The sequence below is a fragment of the Apis florea genome, unplaced genomic scaffold, assembly GCF_048593485.1.
Source record: "Apis florea isolate Af1SG1 unplaced genomic scaffold, ASM4859348v1 contig_3036_pilon, whole genome shotgun sequence".
Lineage (NCBI taxonomy): Eukaryota > Metazoa > Arthropoda > Insecta > Hymenoptera > Apidae > Apis > Apis florea.
In genome coordinates this window covers 1,102,755-1,121,829 of record NW_028256694.1, presented here as the reverse complement: position 1 = coordinate 1,121,829, position 19,075 = coordinate 1,102,755, and the positions used below count along the sequence as shown (strand labels likewise).

Genomic DNA, 19,075 nt, shown 5'->3' with positions numbered 1-19,075 from the left:
AAAAATATATAATTTTAAATAAACTCTAAATATATTTATTTTTATTCTTAGAATGAATTTATGATATAAATGCTAATACATTGAAAATATTAATGTTTAAATAAGATAAATAATAATAAGGTTTAAATAAAATAATAATATAAAAATTATTATAATTAGAGAATAATAAATTTATGAGAAATAGAACCATTAAAAAATTTTTAAATATAGTTTATTTTTGTGAAATGTAAAAACAGAGATTTTCAATTGTTGAATAAATTATAACTATTGAGAATAGAACATCATATTACTAGTTTTCATTTTTATTCAAATGACATGAAATATGATATATGATTAAAATAGCAGATTGGTATATAAATATTATTGTACGACAATAAGATAAAGTATAAAAGATAAGAAAATCTATTCAGTTGGTGTGTTAAGTAATTCATGGAAATAATGCCGGTTTCTTTGAGAACGACAATTGCAAAAGTATATTGCTTTATTGCTGAATATTAGTTATTTTAAAAATGCAATGTAATTAAAATTAAAAACTCGATTTTAGACAATATTTTATGATTTGAAATCATATAAAATTAAAGATATAAATAATATTGGTGGGGAGGTGGCGCGCTGGGTGCAAGACAATTATGCGGTCCCTCCCTGAGCACAGACCTCGTGGTGAACTATCTCCGACTCAGCCATATTGAAATATTGAATGTCTCTGTTACACAAGGGCTCAAGAGTAGCCGTGAAATTTTCGCGTGATCCTCGACGAAGAGAGGATAAGAGACATCATGGAAAATATGTACAGCATTGCCGTTACCAACAAATTCTCGTTAGCGTTGGGTGATGACGAAGATCCACATGAAAAGCTTAGAGAAGAGGAACTAAAGAAGGAAGCTAGAAAAAAGGAGAAGCTTTCGGAGAAAGAGAATAAGAGTAAGCAGACGGACGCACAAAAAGGAACCGGTAATAAAACGCAAAAAAACCGCGTGATCAAAGATTCTCAGCAACAGCCGTCTAAAGTGCAAGATTCGAAGAAAGATCAAGGTTAGTAATTTTTCATTACAATCTTGCCTCGTGCGCGGTATTATGGCCGTCGCCCCTAGTCCTCGTGGGTCCATGTGCTTTTGATATTTTGCCGCATAATAAATGACTTTTTTATTTCATTATTTCATTCATTTATTTTTAATTTTTAATTTTTTCAACTGGTACTATTTTATAAATTCAAACTATTTATGCAAATTTTAATTTTCTACTATCTATTTCTTGTAACTTTTTGAAAATTATTTATGCCTTATAATATAATATTCTTGTATAAAAAAAAAATTTATCTATGGATAAATTCGTATTTAATAAAAAAAATACAATAAGAATATGATTTATTTCCAAAATTTTATACAATTGTAAAGTAGATAATTTTAATATAATTTAAATATTTAATTTAATATTTTAGTACAATTTAAGATTAATAATGATTAATAGTAATAATTAGTAAATTAGTAAATTAGTAAATTCTTACATTTTGTTAATTAATGATTTACATAAGTATTCTTTTTGCTTCAAATAATCAATATATTATATTAAAATTACTTGGTTTTATCTTTAAAGTATATGTATCAAATTAAATTAATAAGATCAAAGAATTTACTATATATTTTCAAGATATAATATTTTTTTATTTAAAAAATATATTTTTATTTTCATATTTTACATCAAAATATTATTTAAATAAGAATATGAATATATATTCTTATTTAAATTAATAACTTTTTATAATGTTTTTATTAATTTACATTTATTAATTACAGCAATTTTATTTTATTTATTATAACAATTTTATTTTAGTTATTCTTAAACTTGTAAAATTTTAATATGTAGGAGATAAAAAACCATCTCAATCAAGAACTGGTGGTGGAGATCGTAATGTGAAATTCTCCGGAGAAAGTAGAGAAGAACGTAATAATAGACGTAATCGCGAAGATGGTGAAAGAACACCCCGTCAAGGAGAATTAAGACGAGGACCTCCTGGGTTAGTATATTATAATATATTATATAAAATATATAATAAAATGAAATTGATATTATTTTTTTTCCAACTTTTAAATTCTTTTATTAATTTTTAGTGAGGGACGTGAAACTCGAGAATTTCGAAATTCTAATGATAATCAACGCGGAGATTATGGAGAACGTAGGGGTCGTGGTGGAATGCGCGGAATGGTGCGTGGACGTGGGGGATCACGTGGTCGTGGAGGATATGATTATCGTGGAAAACGTGAATTCGATCGTCAATCTGGTTCCGATAAAACGTAATCTTTTATTTATTGTTATTTTACTCTAAGTATTTTTACTATTAATAAATATAAAAAATTAAATTAAAAATTTATTTATCTTTGTTCAAGCAGTGGAATTAAACCAGTCGATAAAAAGGATGGTGCTGGTAGCCATAATTGGGGTACCCACAATGATGAAATTGAGTAAATATTATTTATAACAAAATTTTTTAAGATTTAAAAGATATTCATATTTTAAGATTTTTTTTTTCTTATATTGTTTTCAGAGAAAGTTTAAATCAAGAAAGTCAAGATTGGACTAATGAAAAACCTGATGGAGATACTAATCAAACAACTACAGAGATAAAGGAAGGAGAGGCAACTACAGATATAGTAGAAGAAAAACCAGTTGAAGAAGAATCCCGTGAATTGACATTGGATGAATGGAAAGCTTTACGTAATAACAGAGTTAAGCCTCAATATAATTTGCGTAAGGCTGGAGAAGGTGAAGATTTAACTCGCTGGAAGAAAATGTACGCTTTGGAAAGAAAGAAGGAAGGCGCTGATGATGAAGAAGAGGAAGAGGAAGAATATGATGCCGCGGCAGAATATCCTCAACGCGTTGGAAGGCAAAAACGCGTGTTAGGCATTGAAATACAATTCAGTGATTCTCGACGTGGTTCTGGTGGACGTGGTCGAGGACGAGGTCGTGGAGAACGTGCAAATGGCCGCGGATTTGGTAATCGTGCTCCCAGAGATGGAGATTCACGTGGTCCTGTAAGTATTTGCATCCATTTTTGATTTAAACTTAGCATAGATAAATATAATATATATTAATTATGCATTTTCAAATTTTAGGCTTCACAATCTGAGCAAAGGTCGCCCCGAGGACGTCAAAATGCTCCAAAAGTAGATGATGAGAATGACTTTCCCTCATTAGGATAGATGGTTTTGCTTGTCATCTACAATAGAATATCCCACCATTACCACCAGCATCAGTACTACTATCACAGATAAAATTACCACTAATACTAAAACTATTACTATCAATATTTTTGCGTCAGTGACAACGTTATTAATGCATAATACAGTACACCCTTGCAAAATGAGATACGTAATTTATCTAAATAAATCGTAGCGCTTTGAACGCGCTCTTACATATTGACATGTTAAACGTACACATAAGAAGTCGCATGAAACAATGTAGATCAATCCTTTTTTGTACTTGTAATAACTCAATTTGTTTGTGGCTAGTTCTAATACTAGTTCACAGATGAACGATATTAAAAACGAGGCTGGATATTCATGGACTTGTTGAATAATCGAAAACTTGGATGCTAGACAAAAATATGGTTGAAAGACTTTAAGCGGACCAGCGGGAATAAATATCAAAAGATATTCATTTTACATAATGTAGTTTAAAGCTGCTTAAATCCGAGTGAAACAAAGTTCCAAATGGAAATAGACAAAAAAAAAGTATCCACCTGAGTATCAGGAGGTAAGGCAGTTTAGCCTAGATTTTAATTTCAATATCTTATATTAAAGGCCTAAGGAGGCTGGCCATAGCACCGATTCTTATGAACACATGTATAATAACTTGTTAGGCGGTAAATTTTAAACATTCTTTCTGTTTTATAATTTTTATACGGTGTTTGGAAAAGCCTTCCTTGTAATTGACAAAACATTACTTGTCGTACATAAAACATAAGAGACTTTTAAAAAAGTGTGTATTTCTATCTGATATTAAAAATATCTATTAGGTATGCTAAGTTTGGCTTATATAGAAATATATAGAGATTTTTCCTTTCAAAGATGTAACCGGTCTGTAAGAAGTTAACATTTAAGTAAATATTATAGACACACTCAAATACAGATATACAGCTTTACATATATATTGTATAACGAGATTAAAAGAACGGTCGAAAATACGTTCAGAGGGCAGATAGGATGAATCCAGTCTTATATAGTTACGTTATATGTCTATCATCATGTTCTTAATTATGACCTGCTATATTAGTTATCTATTGTATTTGTTACATGTAAAATGAAGACATACCATAGCCAAAAAATCCAAACCCTCTCCATAAATGCGAAAAAAGAAAAACGTTATTAAGCTTTCGAAGCTTAGATATATGTGTAAATAACATATTTACAATAATAAATCGTGACACATACACGATTCATTTTGGACTTGACTACTTAACCAGTCGATTTATGAAAAAATATTCTAGAAGAATTTTATTTGTGCACTATGTAAAGAATGTAAGTACAAAGGAGATAAAAAAAATATACCATCTTAATTAAAGCCTTTGTGATAAGATGTAATAAAAGACGTCAGGAAAAGCTATATGGAGAGAAAAAAAAGAAAACATGAGAGGTGCTGTATCCAATAAAGTTATGAATCGAATTTCATTGTAAGCATCTTGTTGTTATTAAATAATACCAGCTATATTTCGTTTTTCGACATTACATATAGAATTTTTCTTTTTTTATATATGTAAATAAATATCATTTCTTCTTTCTATTCTTTTTAAATTGGATGATTTTCTAGTTTCCAAGGTATTGAAGACGTAGATCTAAATTCAAATTTGTTACGATACATTTTACCATTGAAGTATATAAACAGTACAGGTTTTCATCCGCGGGAGGACGCGATATCTGTAGTTTGATATCTTATACAATCAAAAGAAAGAAAAAGAAAGTTAAAAAGAAAGAGAATGATAGAACTAGTCAAGAAGAGACACCATACCGTGGGAAAAGCTTGATGAGAGCAAGAAAGAGAGAAAGATAATGAACAAGCGGCGCATGCCGTAGCCACGGCCCCCAACTTGCTCTAAACTCGTGCAGCCTGTCGCTGTCGGTCGAATTTTAATGGCGGCTTATTCTGATTTCATGTTTAGTGTTATTATCAAGTGACGAATGATATTTGTATTTTTTATGTATTATTAAAGAGAACAATAGAAAATTCTATTTCGAGTGTATGGTATTTCATGATCTGAAGACTGTATCAGAGATTCGTATCAAAGACAGTGCATATTCGTGATGTGTAGCGACTCTAGCGCACGAACATTCCATCGTGTAGTCGTATTATACATTTTGTCTTTTTCATGAAAAAGTGGTTGTACGTGACAAATTGAAGTGGATTGGTTTTATTTTAGTTTATTACATATATCGATATATATATATATATTATATAGATATATATATATATATGTAGAAGAAAAATTACATGAGCAAACTAATGGTCATATCAGATCGAACGAATCGAAGCTGCAAACTTTTCTCAGTTTGGAGGTAATTTTTTTTCTTTTTGAGTAATTATTCCAAAATATATTCATAGTCTTGTAATTATTTTGAAAATAATTATGAATTTATGAAATTTTATCATATGTTTTAACTAATTCATCTTGTTTGTATTTTTTTAGACAATTATTGATAAGGAATAGAATATTCTTGCCTTTGTGCAAAAATACTGACTCTAACTGTCAAGTGCAGCTATGCTGCTTACACTAATGAAGGGCGGTGCGTGCAACGAAGTTACTCAAAAAGTGTGGAGCCATCTGCCCTAGCTTGACATCGACGAAATGTTTTAGTATCGAAATCGGTCAGTGATATGTTATTTATATTTATTGATAATTATTTCAGATTATTAAAATTATTAATTATATATGTTTAGTTTTTAGAAAAGCATTATAAATTTGAATAAATATATAAATCTTTAAAACAGTTTAATGATATATTTCAATTATATTTTAATATATTCTTCGATATTTTCGTTTTTTTTTTATAATATTTTATTAATAATTATTATGCTTTTTTGCATGAATTGAATATTTTATAAATTTAATAAAAATGATATTATATAAATTTTTTTTTATTAATTGATAAGATATTTATGTATTGCATTTTAAATTTTTTTAAAAATAAATTGGTTTTGAAATATTTCAGAAGTGCCAGGCAATGTGCATCATGTCGGTGCCTGGATACCTATACAACTGGTAGTACCATACGATACTAGCCTTCTTCAGTGGGATATATATCCTTATTATACTTTCTAAGCTTCCTATCCTAGACTTGTACATGCACAAACGCACACGCATAGCGTGTGCGCATGTGCTTTATCAACTTTTACCTACACATCATGAGATTCTTGGGATTTATATCATTTCCCATTTTGGCTACTGTGTTATCTTTTAAATTGCTGTTACCACTTCATCGATTATTCTTTTCATCCATGTCTGTTGCCACTTGGTTTCTGGTGGTATTGGTAACTGCAGCCATAGATACACCTGCTAGTACTGTTCCACCTGTGCAAGAAAACAGATCTTTACATATTATAACACAGTTTCCTATGGGAGATAGTCAGAGATATGGATTTTATCCTTTAGATCCAAATACAACGAGAGAAGGTGCCCTTCGATTTAATCACCTTACTATAGATCCTGCAACAGGAAGATTATATGCAGGTGCCATCAATAGACTTTTACAATTAGATTCTAATCTCAGACTGGAGGAATATGTTTCGACAGGTAAATATAATTTCTTTTTATACTCTAACTATATATTTTGTAAAAGAATTCTAATTAAAATTGCTAAAAAAATGATTCTTATAAATTATTATCTTTAGGACCAAGATTGGATAATCCTCAGTGCCATGCAACAGGCTGTCCTTCTAGAGACATAACTACATCTTTAATGGATAATATAAACAAACTATTAATTGCTGATCTTGAATCACAAACATTAATTGCATGTGGTTCCCTTCTTCAAGGTGCTTGTGAAAAGTACAAAATGTCAAACATATCTATTAAACCGGAATTCATTCCCCATAGTGTAGCAGCAAATGATGAAAATTCTTCTACATATGCTTTTATTGGACCTGAAAGATACAATGCTTGGGGACAAACAAATATACTTTATGTTGGTACTACATTTACTAATAGAGGAGATTACAGACACGATGTGCCTGCTATTTCCAGTAGAAATCTTCATAATTTAGAATTTGCAGAATATACATTTAATAAACAGTCGATTGTATACATTGATGTAAAATATCGAGATCATTTTCTAGTTAAATATGTGTATGGTTTCAATGCCAGCGATTATGCGTATTTCGTATTGGTACAAAAGCAATCTCATCTTCCTGAGGAAGAAGAAAAGGGTTATATTTCTAGATTGGCTCGAAGTTGTATTAGTGATCCAAATTATGATAGTTATACAGAAGTGACACTACAATGTACTGTCGATTTGGGAGATGGGAAACCACAATTTTATAATTTAGTACAAGATGCAAAAGTAGCACCAGCTGGTAGTGATATAGCTACACAACTGGGTATTTCAGTTGGTGATCCTATTTTTGTTTCTGTATTTTCACCAAGTAGAGGGATCACAAATGAACCACTTTCTCAGTCGGCACTTTGTGTTTATAGTTTACAAAATATTGAAACAAAATTCACTGAAAATATTCATATGTGTTTCAATGGTAGTACCAAATACAGAAATATGGGCTATGTCAGTGGTCCTATACAAGATGGAAAATGTCCCACAGCAGGAGTAAGTTTAAAATATAAAACAATTTTTTATAGAAATATTATAAAGTGTATATTTTTATATTATTATTATTTTATTAATTCGTATTTTATTAATTTTTATATATATTCAGACAACAGGGAATATCTTGAATTTCTGTGAAGTGGGTTTGAAGATTTCTGGAATGTCGCCAATTGTGGGAGAAGCAATTTTATATTTTCCCGACGAATTCATCACTTCCGTAACAGTAGCTAATACAGAAAGTCACACTGTTGCATTCTTAGGTACTAATGATGGCGTCCTCAAAAAAGTTTTACTTTCTGGAAATGAAGCATTCGTCTATGAAAGCATTATAATTGATAAAGGAAACAGATTGATGCCTGATACTTTAATTTCACCAGATGGAGAACATATTTACGTTTTATCAACCTCTAAAATTTCTAAAGTTCAAGTGGAGCATTGCAATAGTTATACTAATTGTAGTAGTTGTCTAGATGCAAAAGATCCTTATTGTGGATGGTGTTCATTAGAGAAAAGGTAAATACGCATGTATGTGTTTTATATTTTATTCTACACATAAATATTTTTTTTTTCTAGATGTACAGTTAGAGGAGATTGTCAGAAAGCAAGTCATAGTAGTCCAAGGTGGTTGTCTTTAGGTACAGGACAACAATGTATTGACTTTGAGCAAGTTCTTCCAGATCGTATGCCTATCAATCAAATGACTACAGTTCATTTAACAATTCGAACTTTACCCGAATTACCAGCGGGAGCGAACTATAAATGTGTTTTTGGTAATGCAGAACCTATAGATGCATTAATGACCGGATTTGGATTATCATGTCCTACACCACCTGTTATTGAAAGACCAAATATATCAGATGGAGCTGATCATGTTCTAGTACCTCTATCCGTGCGTTCTAGTGAAACTAATAAAGATTTTGTCTCACGAAATTTCGCATTTTTTGATTGCTCTAGACATACTGTTTGTACAGAATGTGTAAAATCTCAATGGGCATGTAGTTGGTGTGTATATGATAATAAATGTACACATAATACAAGTTGTCAAGGTATCATTTCAGGAGAAAACGTAAGTTAATATAAAGATTGTATAGAATATAATTATATTAATTGTTCTTAAAAAATGTTTATATTTATAGAATCAAGCAAATTTGGCCGCGCATGGTGCACAGTATTGTCCCAAGTTTGTGCAACGGGAAGAACCATTGATGTTACCTAACAGTGTACCTAAAGAGATAATGCTTGAAGTTGAGAATTTACCACATCCACAAGTAGGACACACTGGTTTTCAATGCATCGTTTCTATTGAAGGTGCCAATTTAAAGGTACAAGCTCGTGTTGATAGCAGCCGTTTTATAGTTTGTGATAAAACGGTTTATTCGTACGAAGCAGTCACCGGTGAATACGAAGCAGAGATAACTGTTGTTTGGAATATTAACCATCACGTGGATAAGACTACTATCATTCTTTATAAATGTGAAGTGTTAGGTTCACATCGTGAACATGCAGATTGTTCTCTTTGCGTGACTAGAGATGCACGCTTCGAATGTACTTGGTGTGGTAATAGTTGCGTGTATCGACATTCTTGTTTACACTCACCATTTACAGAGTGCCCAAAACCGAGGATAGATATGATTAAACCTTTAAGTGGACCGATCGAAGGTGGTACGTTAGTCACTATTGAAGGTAGTAATCTAGGACTAAAAGAAAGTGATGTGGATGGAAAAATACATATTGGTAATACTCCATGCATATTAGTTGACTATGAAGTATCTGTACGCATTGTATGCCGTACTGGAAGACACGAAGCAACAGATACTGCTTCTGTAGTTGTTGGTAATGATGCTGGTTATACTGAAAGTGCAGTATTATTTAATTATAAAGATATAAGATTATCTGGTGTTTATCCATCTGTTGGCCCACAAAGTGGTGGGACTCAACTTGCTATTACTGGAATGTATTTGAACATTGGTAGTACTATTTCAGCATATTTGGATGAATTACCGTGCCATGTTAATGCCACGCAAGCGAGCAGCACAAGATTAACTTGTGTAACAAGTAAATCTGACCGAGTAAGAAAAATTGACAGACTGACTCTTAGCATAGATGGTGCAAATCGCACTTTAGTTGGTAATCCTTATAATTACACTCACGATCCCACTATTATGGAGATTAAGCCACTAACAAGTTTTGCTTCCGGTGGTCGTATGATCACCGTACATGGTACCAATTTAGATACCATTCAAAAACCTGAAATGGAGGTTTACTTTGAAAATGAATTGCTACCTGTGAATAGAACAGTTTGTACAGTATTAAATCCGACACAGATGGAATGTCCAAGTCCAAGCGTTGCTAAGCGTTTTATGACTCTTCGTCGCAATGAGCGTGCTATTGTTAATGGTCAAAGTACACCATCTCAATCACTAAAATTAAAGGAATCTCAGTTATCCTTAAAAATAGCATTCATTATGGATAACGTAGAAAGTGTTCGAGATTTGGAAAAACATTTTAAAAGTCTTAGAAATCGTTTACTTTATGTGGAGGATCCGAAATTCTTCGCCTTTCCACGGAACATTAAATTATATAAAGGAGATACATTGGTTATTGAAGGAGAAAATTTGATTTTTGCTAGTGATGAATCAGATGTAAATGTTACAGTTGGAACAATGCCATGTAATGTTACATCACTTGCTCTAACTCAATTAGTTTGCATTCCTCCTGATCAACAACCATCTGATACAGACGAACTCGGAATTAAAACTGAGAATAATCTACCTTTAGTAGTGGTCCGTGTAGGTCGTAGTCTGAGATTTCCTATTGGTTATCTACATTATGAAGTGATTAAATCCTATCCAATTCCACCAGAAGCCATTGCTGGAATAGCTGCTGGCACTTTTGGTCTTGTATTTTTATTTGTTTTAGTGTTAATAATATATAGAAGAAAAAGCACACAAGCAGAAAGAGAATATAAAAGAATACAAATACAAATGGATACTCTAGAAAGCAATGTTAGAATGGAATGCAAACAGGCATTTGCAGAACTACAGACTGATATGACTGATTTAACCGCAGATTTGGAATCATCTGGCATTCCGACTCTAGATCACAAAAATTACATCATGAAAGTATTTTTTCCTGGTGTCACACATCATCCCATATTAAATGATCCTAGATCGCGTAGTAATGTATCTCGAACAAATTATGACGCTGCCATGATCCAGTTTGAACAGTTAATTAATAATAAATACTTTGTATTGACTTTTATTGAAACTTTAGAGGCTCAAAAAGACTTTAATATTAGAGATAAAGTGAATGTTGCGTCATTACTTATGGTCGTCCTGATGGGTAAGATGGAGTACGCAACTGACATACTTATGAATCTTTTATTAAGACTTATTGAGAAAGCGGTAAATACGAAACATCCGCAATTAATGCTTCGAAGAACTGAATCTGTGGTAGAAAAAATGTTAACGAACTGGATGGCACTTTGTATGTATAATTATCTTAAAGATTATGCAGGTTCCTCTCTATTTTTATTATTCAAGGCAATAAAACATCAAATAGAAAAAGGTCCCGTGGATGTGATTACACATGATGCTAGATATTCGTTATCTGAAGAGCGACTACTTCGTGAACAAATTGAACATAGTGTAGTTACTCTTCATGTCGTCCAAGATGATCTCGATGAAAAAATTCAATGTAAAGTATTAGATTGTGATACTATAAATCAAGTGAAGTCCAAGATTTTAGATGCTCTCTACAAAAATACTCCTTTTTCGCTGAGGCCGTCCGTTCATGACGTAGATTTGGAATGGAGACACGGTAGAGGCGGTCATTTAACTCTTCAAGATGAAGATCTCACAACAAAATGTAGCGGCGAGTGGAAGAAAATAAATACATTGGCACATTATGGTGTCAAGGAATCAGCAGTAATGTCATTAATTCCTAGACAGAATGATAGTTTTTCCGTCGCTTGTAAACCACCATGTCACAATTGCAAACCATCGCATTATCATCATCAGCAACAATCTATTCATCATCATACGCATCATCATCATTTGCATCGTCATGCGAATCATTGTTCGTCCACACATCTTCCATCCACACCTAATCACAACTTAATTACTCCTGTAATGTATAATCACCCAGTTAGTGGTTTATACTTTGAATCTCATTCGCCACCGATTATAACAGCAAATGGTGACGTAGAAAGTGGTCATGGTGGTAATCAACGATTATATCATTTGGTAAGGCCTATAGAAGAAAGTCATTATCCGCCAGGTATGGGTTTTACTGGTAGCAAGCATCATCATCCGGAACGAACACACAAAGCTATCCCTGAAATATTTTTAACGAGATTATTATCGACAAAGGGTACTGTTCAGAAATTTGTTGACGATTTTTTGAATACAATATTAACAGCGAATGAAGCATTACCTAGTGCTGTAAAGTGGTTGTTCGATCTTCTGGACGACGCCGCGAAGCAACATGGAATTGTTGACCCGGAAGTGCCACATGCATGGAAATCGAACAGTTTACCTCTAAGATTTTGGGTGAATTTTATTAAGAATCCAGACTTCATGTTTGATATTAATAAATCGACCACAGTCGACTCGAGTCTATCTGTGATCGCACAAACGTTCATGGATTCCTGTTCAATGACGGAGCATAGGCTTGGAAAAGACTCACCGTCAAATAAATTACTTTTTGCTAAAGATATACCACATTATCGAGAAAAAGTAGGTCGTTTTTACACAGATGTACAAAGACTGCCACAAATCACTGATCAAGAAATGTCTAGTGCCATGCAACAATTAAGTGCATCACATGCGAACGAGTTTGATGTGATCGCAGCATTGAAAGAACTTTATATCTATGTCAGCAAATATTATGAACAAGTAAGTATCAATAAAATAGAATCAATACTTTATTATTATTGAATTTTATTTATTCAGATTTCTAGTTTATCGATAATTTAATTAATATATTATAATATTATAATATATCATATAGATCCTAGAGGCCTTGGAGACAGACGCGGGCTGTCGCAAATTACATCTAGCCCACAGGCTAGAAAATGTAGCGTGCACACTTGAAGGAGAGGAAACTAGTGCCTGCTGACATAACCTTCTCATTGCCATCCCAGGACCCGTCAATCTCTCCAGAAACACTGATTAGTGCCTCCATTTCATGCATCAGATACACCTCGTTACATATGTACAAATCTACATCATGTGAATAACAATGCCGTAAAAAAATTTGTGCGATTTCGTTAAGGCTAGTCAGGCGATAGTTTTTCTCAGGATAACTTATCCTGGTTATAGTATTTACGTCTATATGTCATAGCCGTATCGAAATACGCTCGTAAATACGTACAGATATTAGTAAAATGATAAAAATGTGACTTTATTCTTTAAATTAGATTTGTTTATTAATGTTATATATTTCATTTATTTTACTATATATTTTACCATATCGCGCGCGCACTATATATATATATATATATATATATATATATTTTATGTTAGCATTTTTTTTGGCATTTTTTTGGCATTTTTTGGCATTTTTTGACATGATATAATAAAAAAATATTTTAACTAAAAATTTGTCAGTTTCTGATTGGATGTATGAAAATATTAATATTTTTTTTTTTACATAAAATAATCGAGGTAGTCAAATGGCATATTTTTAATATTATAATAATAAATTTAACAATCTAGTACATTGTGGCCTTAAGATAATTATATTATTAATAAATAATATTATTAAATAAATCCAACAGCATCAATAAAACTATAATTGTTATATATATTTAAAACAATACTTGTAATTAAAATGAAAATTAATATTAGAAAAAAACTTTGAGAATGCAAAATATGTGCATGTAATGCAATATATATTAAAATGCTTTCTTTAAAGTGACAAAAGTATAATGCAAAGATTATATAGAAGATGAATCATTTTGAAAATAGATTATAATAATTTATTATATTTACCATATTATTTATTATTATTTATTTATTTCGTTCATATGTTCTGTTATCATTGATGTTTATAAATTTTGTTACAAATTTCCTGTTATTTTAATTATATAAATATAATTATTGTTATTGTTGGATTTGTTTAACAATATTATTTTAAATATGTAATTTAATTTAAATAAATAATTTTCCATTAATATATATTTGTGTTGATTAGACTTAAATTTTTAAATTCGAGATCATAATTGTATATATCTTGATATCAGTTATAATTTTGTTATATCCAAAATCCATGATCATGAATATATAATATACTTTTTATGGAAAAAAACTTAAAAAAATTTTAAATATGTGAATATGTAACTGATCAGAAACTGAAAAACTTTTATCTAAAACATTTTTTATCATATTATCAAAAATGCTTGAAAAATCCTAATTAATAAAACAAAGAATATATTTTATATGGAATGTTAATAGATTCGTGGAATAAGACCTTTGAAAGATTCTAAAGATCAAAACAAAAATTAGTATACAAAAATGTCAAAGATATTGAAGATTATTTATTAAATTATAAGCAATTTAAATGATGTGAGATAGGAATATAGTACGATAGTACGATAATGTAACGGAAATAGAGCGGTTTTACTTTATTTTTATTTCGCTAATATAAATTTAAATTGCTTATAATTTAATAAATAAATCTTAACATTTTTACAATTAACTTTCGTAATATTTAATTTTTAAAATTTACTCTCTTAAAATATTAATATATTAATAACGAATAAATTAGCAATCTGTATATATATATATATATATATATATATATATACGTATATGTATATATAATATTTATAATAAACTATAATTATAAAAAAACAATAAAGAGAATCTCAATGCAATCAATGAAATTTCCGTTAATAAAAGACATAATTTGTCATATAATAAAAAGTATACCTTTTCAATGATGTAACCAAATATTAATATTAATTTGTTGTGTTTAAGATTGGAGATGCAAAATTCATTTAAAATATCTATAACAAAGAAAGAAAAAAGTAAAGAAAATTAATGTTTTCATTTTTATTGTTGATCAAATATCTGTACGTGTATACGTAATATATATAACAGGAGAAAAATATAATGTGTAAAATTTAAGTGAGAAAAAAGCCATAGTGTCCATCAGACTGTCTGTACGAAAGAAGTACGGCAGCGAGTAGTCTGTGATCCGAGCACGAGTGGCTATGCCTACTATCTTCATTATGATATATATTATTAATATGTTATATATTATATATATATATATATATATACATAAAAAATATGTAAAGCAAAGATCACAACATACATCTTCACGGATTATAGAGAGCTAGTTAGAGAGGGTCTATATATGTATTATAATATATAATTGAGAATGAAAAACTCTTTCAGAGATAACAAAAAAATGAGAGAGAGAAGAGAGAGAGAGAGAGAGAGAGAGAGAGAGAGAGAGAGAGAGAGAGAGAATGATATTAAATTAAGGCAGTTAATGGTTAAATGAAAGAAAAAATTGGGAAAATAAAAAAATTGTAAGAGCAGTTCAGACTACTCTAGGCCTATCTATATATTTAATATGTAAAAAAAAAAAAAAAAAAAAAAAAAAAAAAAAAAAAAAAAAACAATTTTTTTTTATTATTTTTTCTTTTATTTATCTTTTGACTTTATTTTTATCTATTTTATACAACTACATTTATATGAATATGACTGTTGCTATGATTTGTAAGATCATTATATAAATCATATAATGATTTTACAACTACTATAGGAGCTATATTATAATTATTATTGCTCTTACTACAATAGTTATATAATAAGTTATATTATTATATATATAGATACAATTATATATTAATTGTCTATTCAACAATAGTTATTATGGTATATCGTTAAGCGTGAAACACATAATAGTTGCAAAAATGAAAAAATCTTTTATATTGTATATCAGCAAAGAACAATTTCTAGACTCTTACAAATACAGATTAAAAAAAAAAAAAGAAAGAAAATAAAAAAAAGAAAATGCAGTAGAAAAAAATTTTATACATGTCCAATTATATTTTTGCCGTTCATTGCAGAGGTTTGAGATTTTTCGTCAATTGGTCAATAATATCATAATTGAATGCATTAAAAAAAAAAGAGATTTTTTAAAAAGATACAACGATAAACAGTATTTTTTTGCAATTCACTATTTACATTATTTTATTTTATTTTATTTTATCTAAGACTATCTCAGTTTGAAAGTTGCATCTCATAATAAAATATTAAATCTCTGAAATTATTCATTATTCTGATATATATTAGTATTTAACAATTTAATTCACTGCCCATTGCGCACTGCCAATTTTTCTCCATGCGCTTTTAGAAACTGTTTTATTGAAATAGATCTACTTAATGTTTGAACTATAAAAATTATTATTTGATAATTTAAATGATAGGTCTAGGGATGCTGAGGTTTAAGCTCATTCTTGTACTTAATTAACATTTTCGTGTATTTTATCTATTCTACAGTTCTCAGCTTCCCTGTCATTGATTTATGTATCTGTTTTATATGAATTATATTTATTTATATTTCCAACAAATATTGAATTATCTATATGAAAATAATACGTCAATCTGCTCTATGTAATTTATTATGATATATTTTATTCACGTATATATACTATATATACGTATAATCATTTTTTTTAAATATTAAATCGTTTTATTAAATTTTTTTTATCTATGTAAAATAATGATGGAACATTGCAAATGTTCTATTATATTCAAATTTAATTGGATTATTAATCTATATCGAAATTATGTAATGATTTTATTTCGTATATATCATCGTATATATTATATTATTTCATTATGTATTTCATGCAATATGCAATATGATATTACAAAAATGTATGATATAAATGATAACAGAATAGAAAATGAAACTATCGATAAATTATGATTATATACATCTGTTCTATTATTATTTTTTTCGTAATATTCTAAAAATATTATTTTGTATATATTTCAATCTAATTCTTCTATAAAATTAAAATCAATTTTCTATATTGATATTGAATATATTATAATATACTATAGATTTGAAAATTATTTTGCTAAGTATTTTTATTTGTGGGACATATTTTATTTGTATAATGAATTTATAGTAAAGAATATAAAAATTATTTCGTAATTAAAAATAATGCAAAAAAAAAAATTTAATCCAAATGATTTTATAAAAATTTCAGCAAAAAAATAACATCTATTAAAATTAAAAAAAAATATTTATAAATATATTTATAAATATTTATATAAATTTTACTTAAAATATTCTTTTTCTATTTTATTTATAAATTTAATTGAATAAAAAAATTCAGAACATTTTAATAATTATACAAAATGTTTATACAAACAAATAAAGTTATGAAAAATATTTTTGTGAATAATATTTGCAATTTAGTTATATTAAATTATTGGATAAATCTTCAAAAATGAAAGTAATTAATTTTGACTCTTAATTGGCATTATTTTATAACAATTTTTTATGCAAATTATATATTGTCTTAACACAAATATTTATATTATAATTAAAAATTATACAAATATATATATATATATATATATATATATGCAAACACACATATATACAAAATTTAATTTCAATAATATTAGTATATAATAATATTTTAATAAAACTTATTATTAAATTACTTTTTTATCACTTCCTTAAAATATTTTTAATCTAATAAACCATTTACAATGAAATGAATTGAAACAATCGTCTGAAAATTACTATTCATATTATTTAAATAAGATATTTATTCTATTCGATAAATATTGAATATTTTTATGCAATATTTTGGAAATAGAAATAGTATTTATATATTAATGATAATGAATTGTGAAAATACAAATAATTTGCATTACTGTATTACTATGTTAGAATGCTTATTATTTAAAAATTTAATAAAATAATTATAAATTTTTTTTTATTAAATATTTTCGAAATAATGAATTTTTTTTATTTAAATTTTATTAACTTAATGATTGAAATAAAATAAATAAATATTCTATTTAAATATAAAAAAAAGTCTGTTCTAATAATTATTATAATATAAAAATATAATTACAGTAAAAATATATATATATTATTTCTTTCATAGATTAAGTAATATATTTTTAAATTATTATACATTGAAGTAATATATTGTACAAAACAAATAATGAAAATATTTAGTGATAAAGAGCGATAATATGATCGCTCTTATTGTAATTGAATCGTTGAATGCAAACATATTAATGATATAATGAATTAAATAAATAGCAAATCCTTGAATTGTGGATGATACGTTTCTAATTGTAAATATTCAATAAAATGTTCATTAAAATTGTCATTATTATTAATATCAATATTTTTATATTATCGTATAAGAGTTAGTAAAAAAAAAAAAATAGTGTATATTAAAGAAGCTATTGGAATTGTAAAATTGACTTGAAATTTTCTAAAGTAGGTTTATACATTATTCGAATAATATTATGTAACGTCCACAATAAGGATCGATGTTTTTATTATGGTATATTAAACTTTCTTTTAATATGTGTATATTATTTTACATAACACAGATTGACGTATATTAATATATTGCACATATATTCTTATATGCATATGTTTTGTCTCTATTAACTAAAAATTAGAAGATTCTTATGTATGATCTATATTTTTAGTAATCAAAATATTCATTTGCAAAATTATAATTCAAAAATTATAATATAGAATATCTTGTATTATACGCGAAGAACATATGTTCAAGCGCAATTTGATGGAAAGCCGTGTAATATGCTACGTTTTTTAATGTTTTATGTAATATTGTATACATGCAAAAATTTTTCGATGAAATTCTGTTTCCTTAAAACATTTAAAATATTTGAATATTATATAAAACATTTGTATATTTAATGAAAAAAATATTTAAAAAAAAAATTTGCACTAATAATTAATTTTAAATCGAAAATATTATTAGTTATTTTTCAAGTCATTTATCAATTTGTTTAAAACTTATTTAATACAACATAATTTAGAATTATTTAGAATAAATAAGCATTAATTTTTATTTATCTTTCAATATAATTAATGTAAAAATATTATTTACTGCTTAAAATATGAAGAAAGCTAGTCTCAGAATTTGTGACATTTAAATATTCTCAATATATTCTTACGAAAAATATATTGACATTTAAGTATAATATTGAGAATTGCTTGTGGTATAGCAGAATTTCTCG

The 19,075-nt window shown here is 28.1% G+C and overlaps 2 protein-coding genes across 4 annotated transcripts; both read left to right on the top strand.

Moving 5' to 3' along the window:
• Positions 1-408: 408 nt before the first annotated feature.
• LOC100869204 (uncharacterized) lies at positions 409-4,673 on the top strand. 2 transcript variants are annotated; one of them, XM_012494082.2, is made up of 6 exons: positions 409-1,032; positions 1,864-2,014; positions 2,109-2,291; positions 2,388-2,459; positions 2,543-3,032; positions 3,114-4,673. In XM_012494082.2, exons 1-6 carry the CDS (start codon positions 777-779, stop codon positions 3,198-3,200), a joined length of 1,239 nt encoding a protein of 412 aa, XP_012349536.1. In that variant the 5' UTR covers positions 409-776; the 3' UTR covers positions 3,201-4,673. The 2 variants fall into 2 exon arrangements, with proteins under 2 accessions (XP_012349536.1, XP_003699021.1); XM_003698973.3 differs by having other exon boundaries at positions 645-1,032; positions 2,385-2,459.
• Positions 4,674-5,085: 412 nt separating this feature from the next.
• Positions 5,086-13,409, top strand: PlexB (plexin B). 2 transcript variants are annotated; one of them, XM_086907989.1, is made up of 9 exons: positions 5,086-5,549; positions 5,681-5,859; positions 6,204-6,784; positions 6,883-7,808; positions 7,918-8,068; positions 8,186-8,321; positions 8,382-8,874; positions 8,945-12,703; positions 12,819-13,409. In XM_086907989.1, exons 3-9 carry the CDS (start codon positions 6,367-6,369, stop codon positions 12,924-12,926), a joined length of 5,991 nt encoding a protein of 1,996 aa, XP_086764115.1. In that variant the 5' UTR covers positions 5,086-5,549; positions 5,681-5,859; positions 6,204-6,366; the 3' UTR covers positions 12,927-13,409. The 2 variants fall into 2 exon arrangements, with proteins under 2 accessions (XP_086764115.1, XP_003699010.3); XM_003698962.4 differs by having other exon boundaries at positions 7,918-8,321.
• The last annotated feature ends 5,666 nt before the right edge of the window (positions 13,410-19,075 follow it).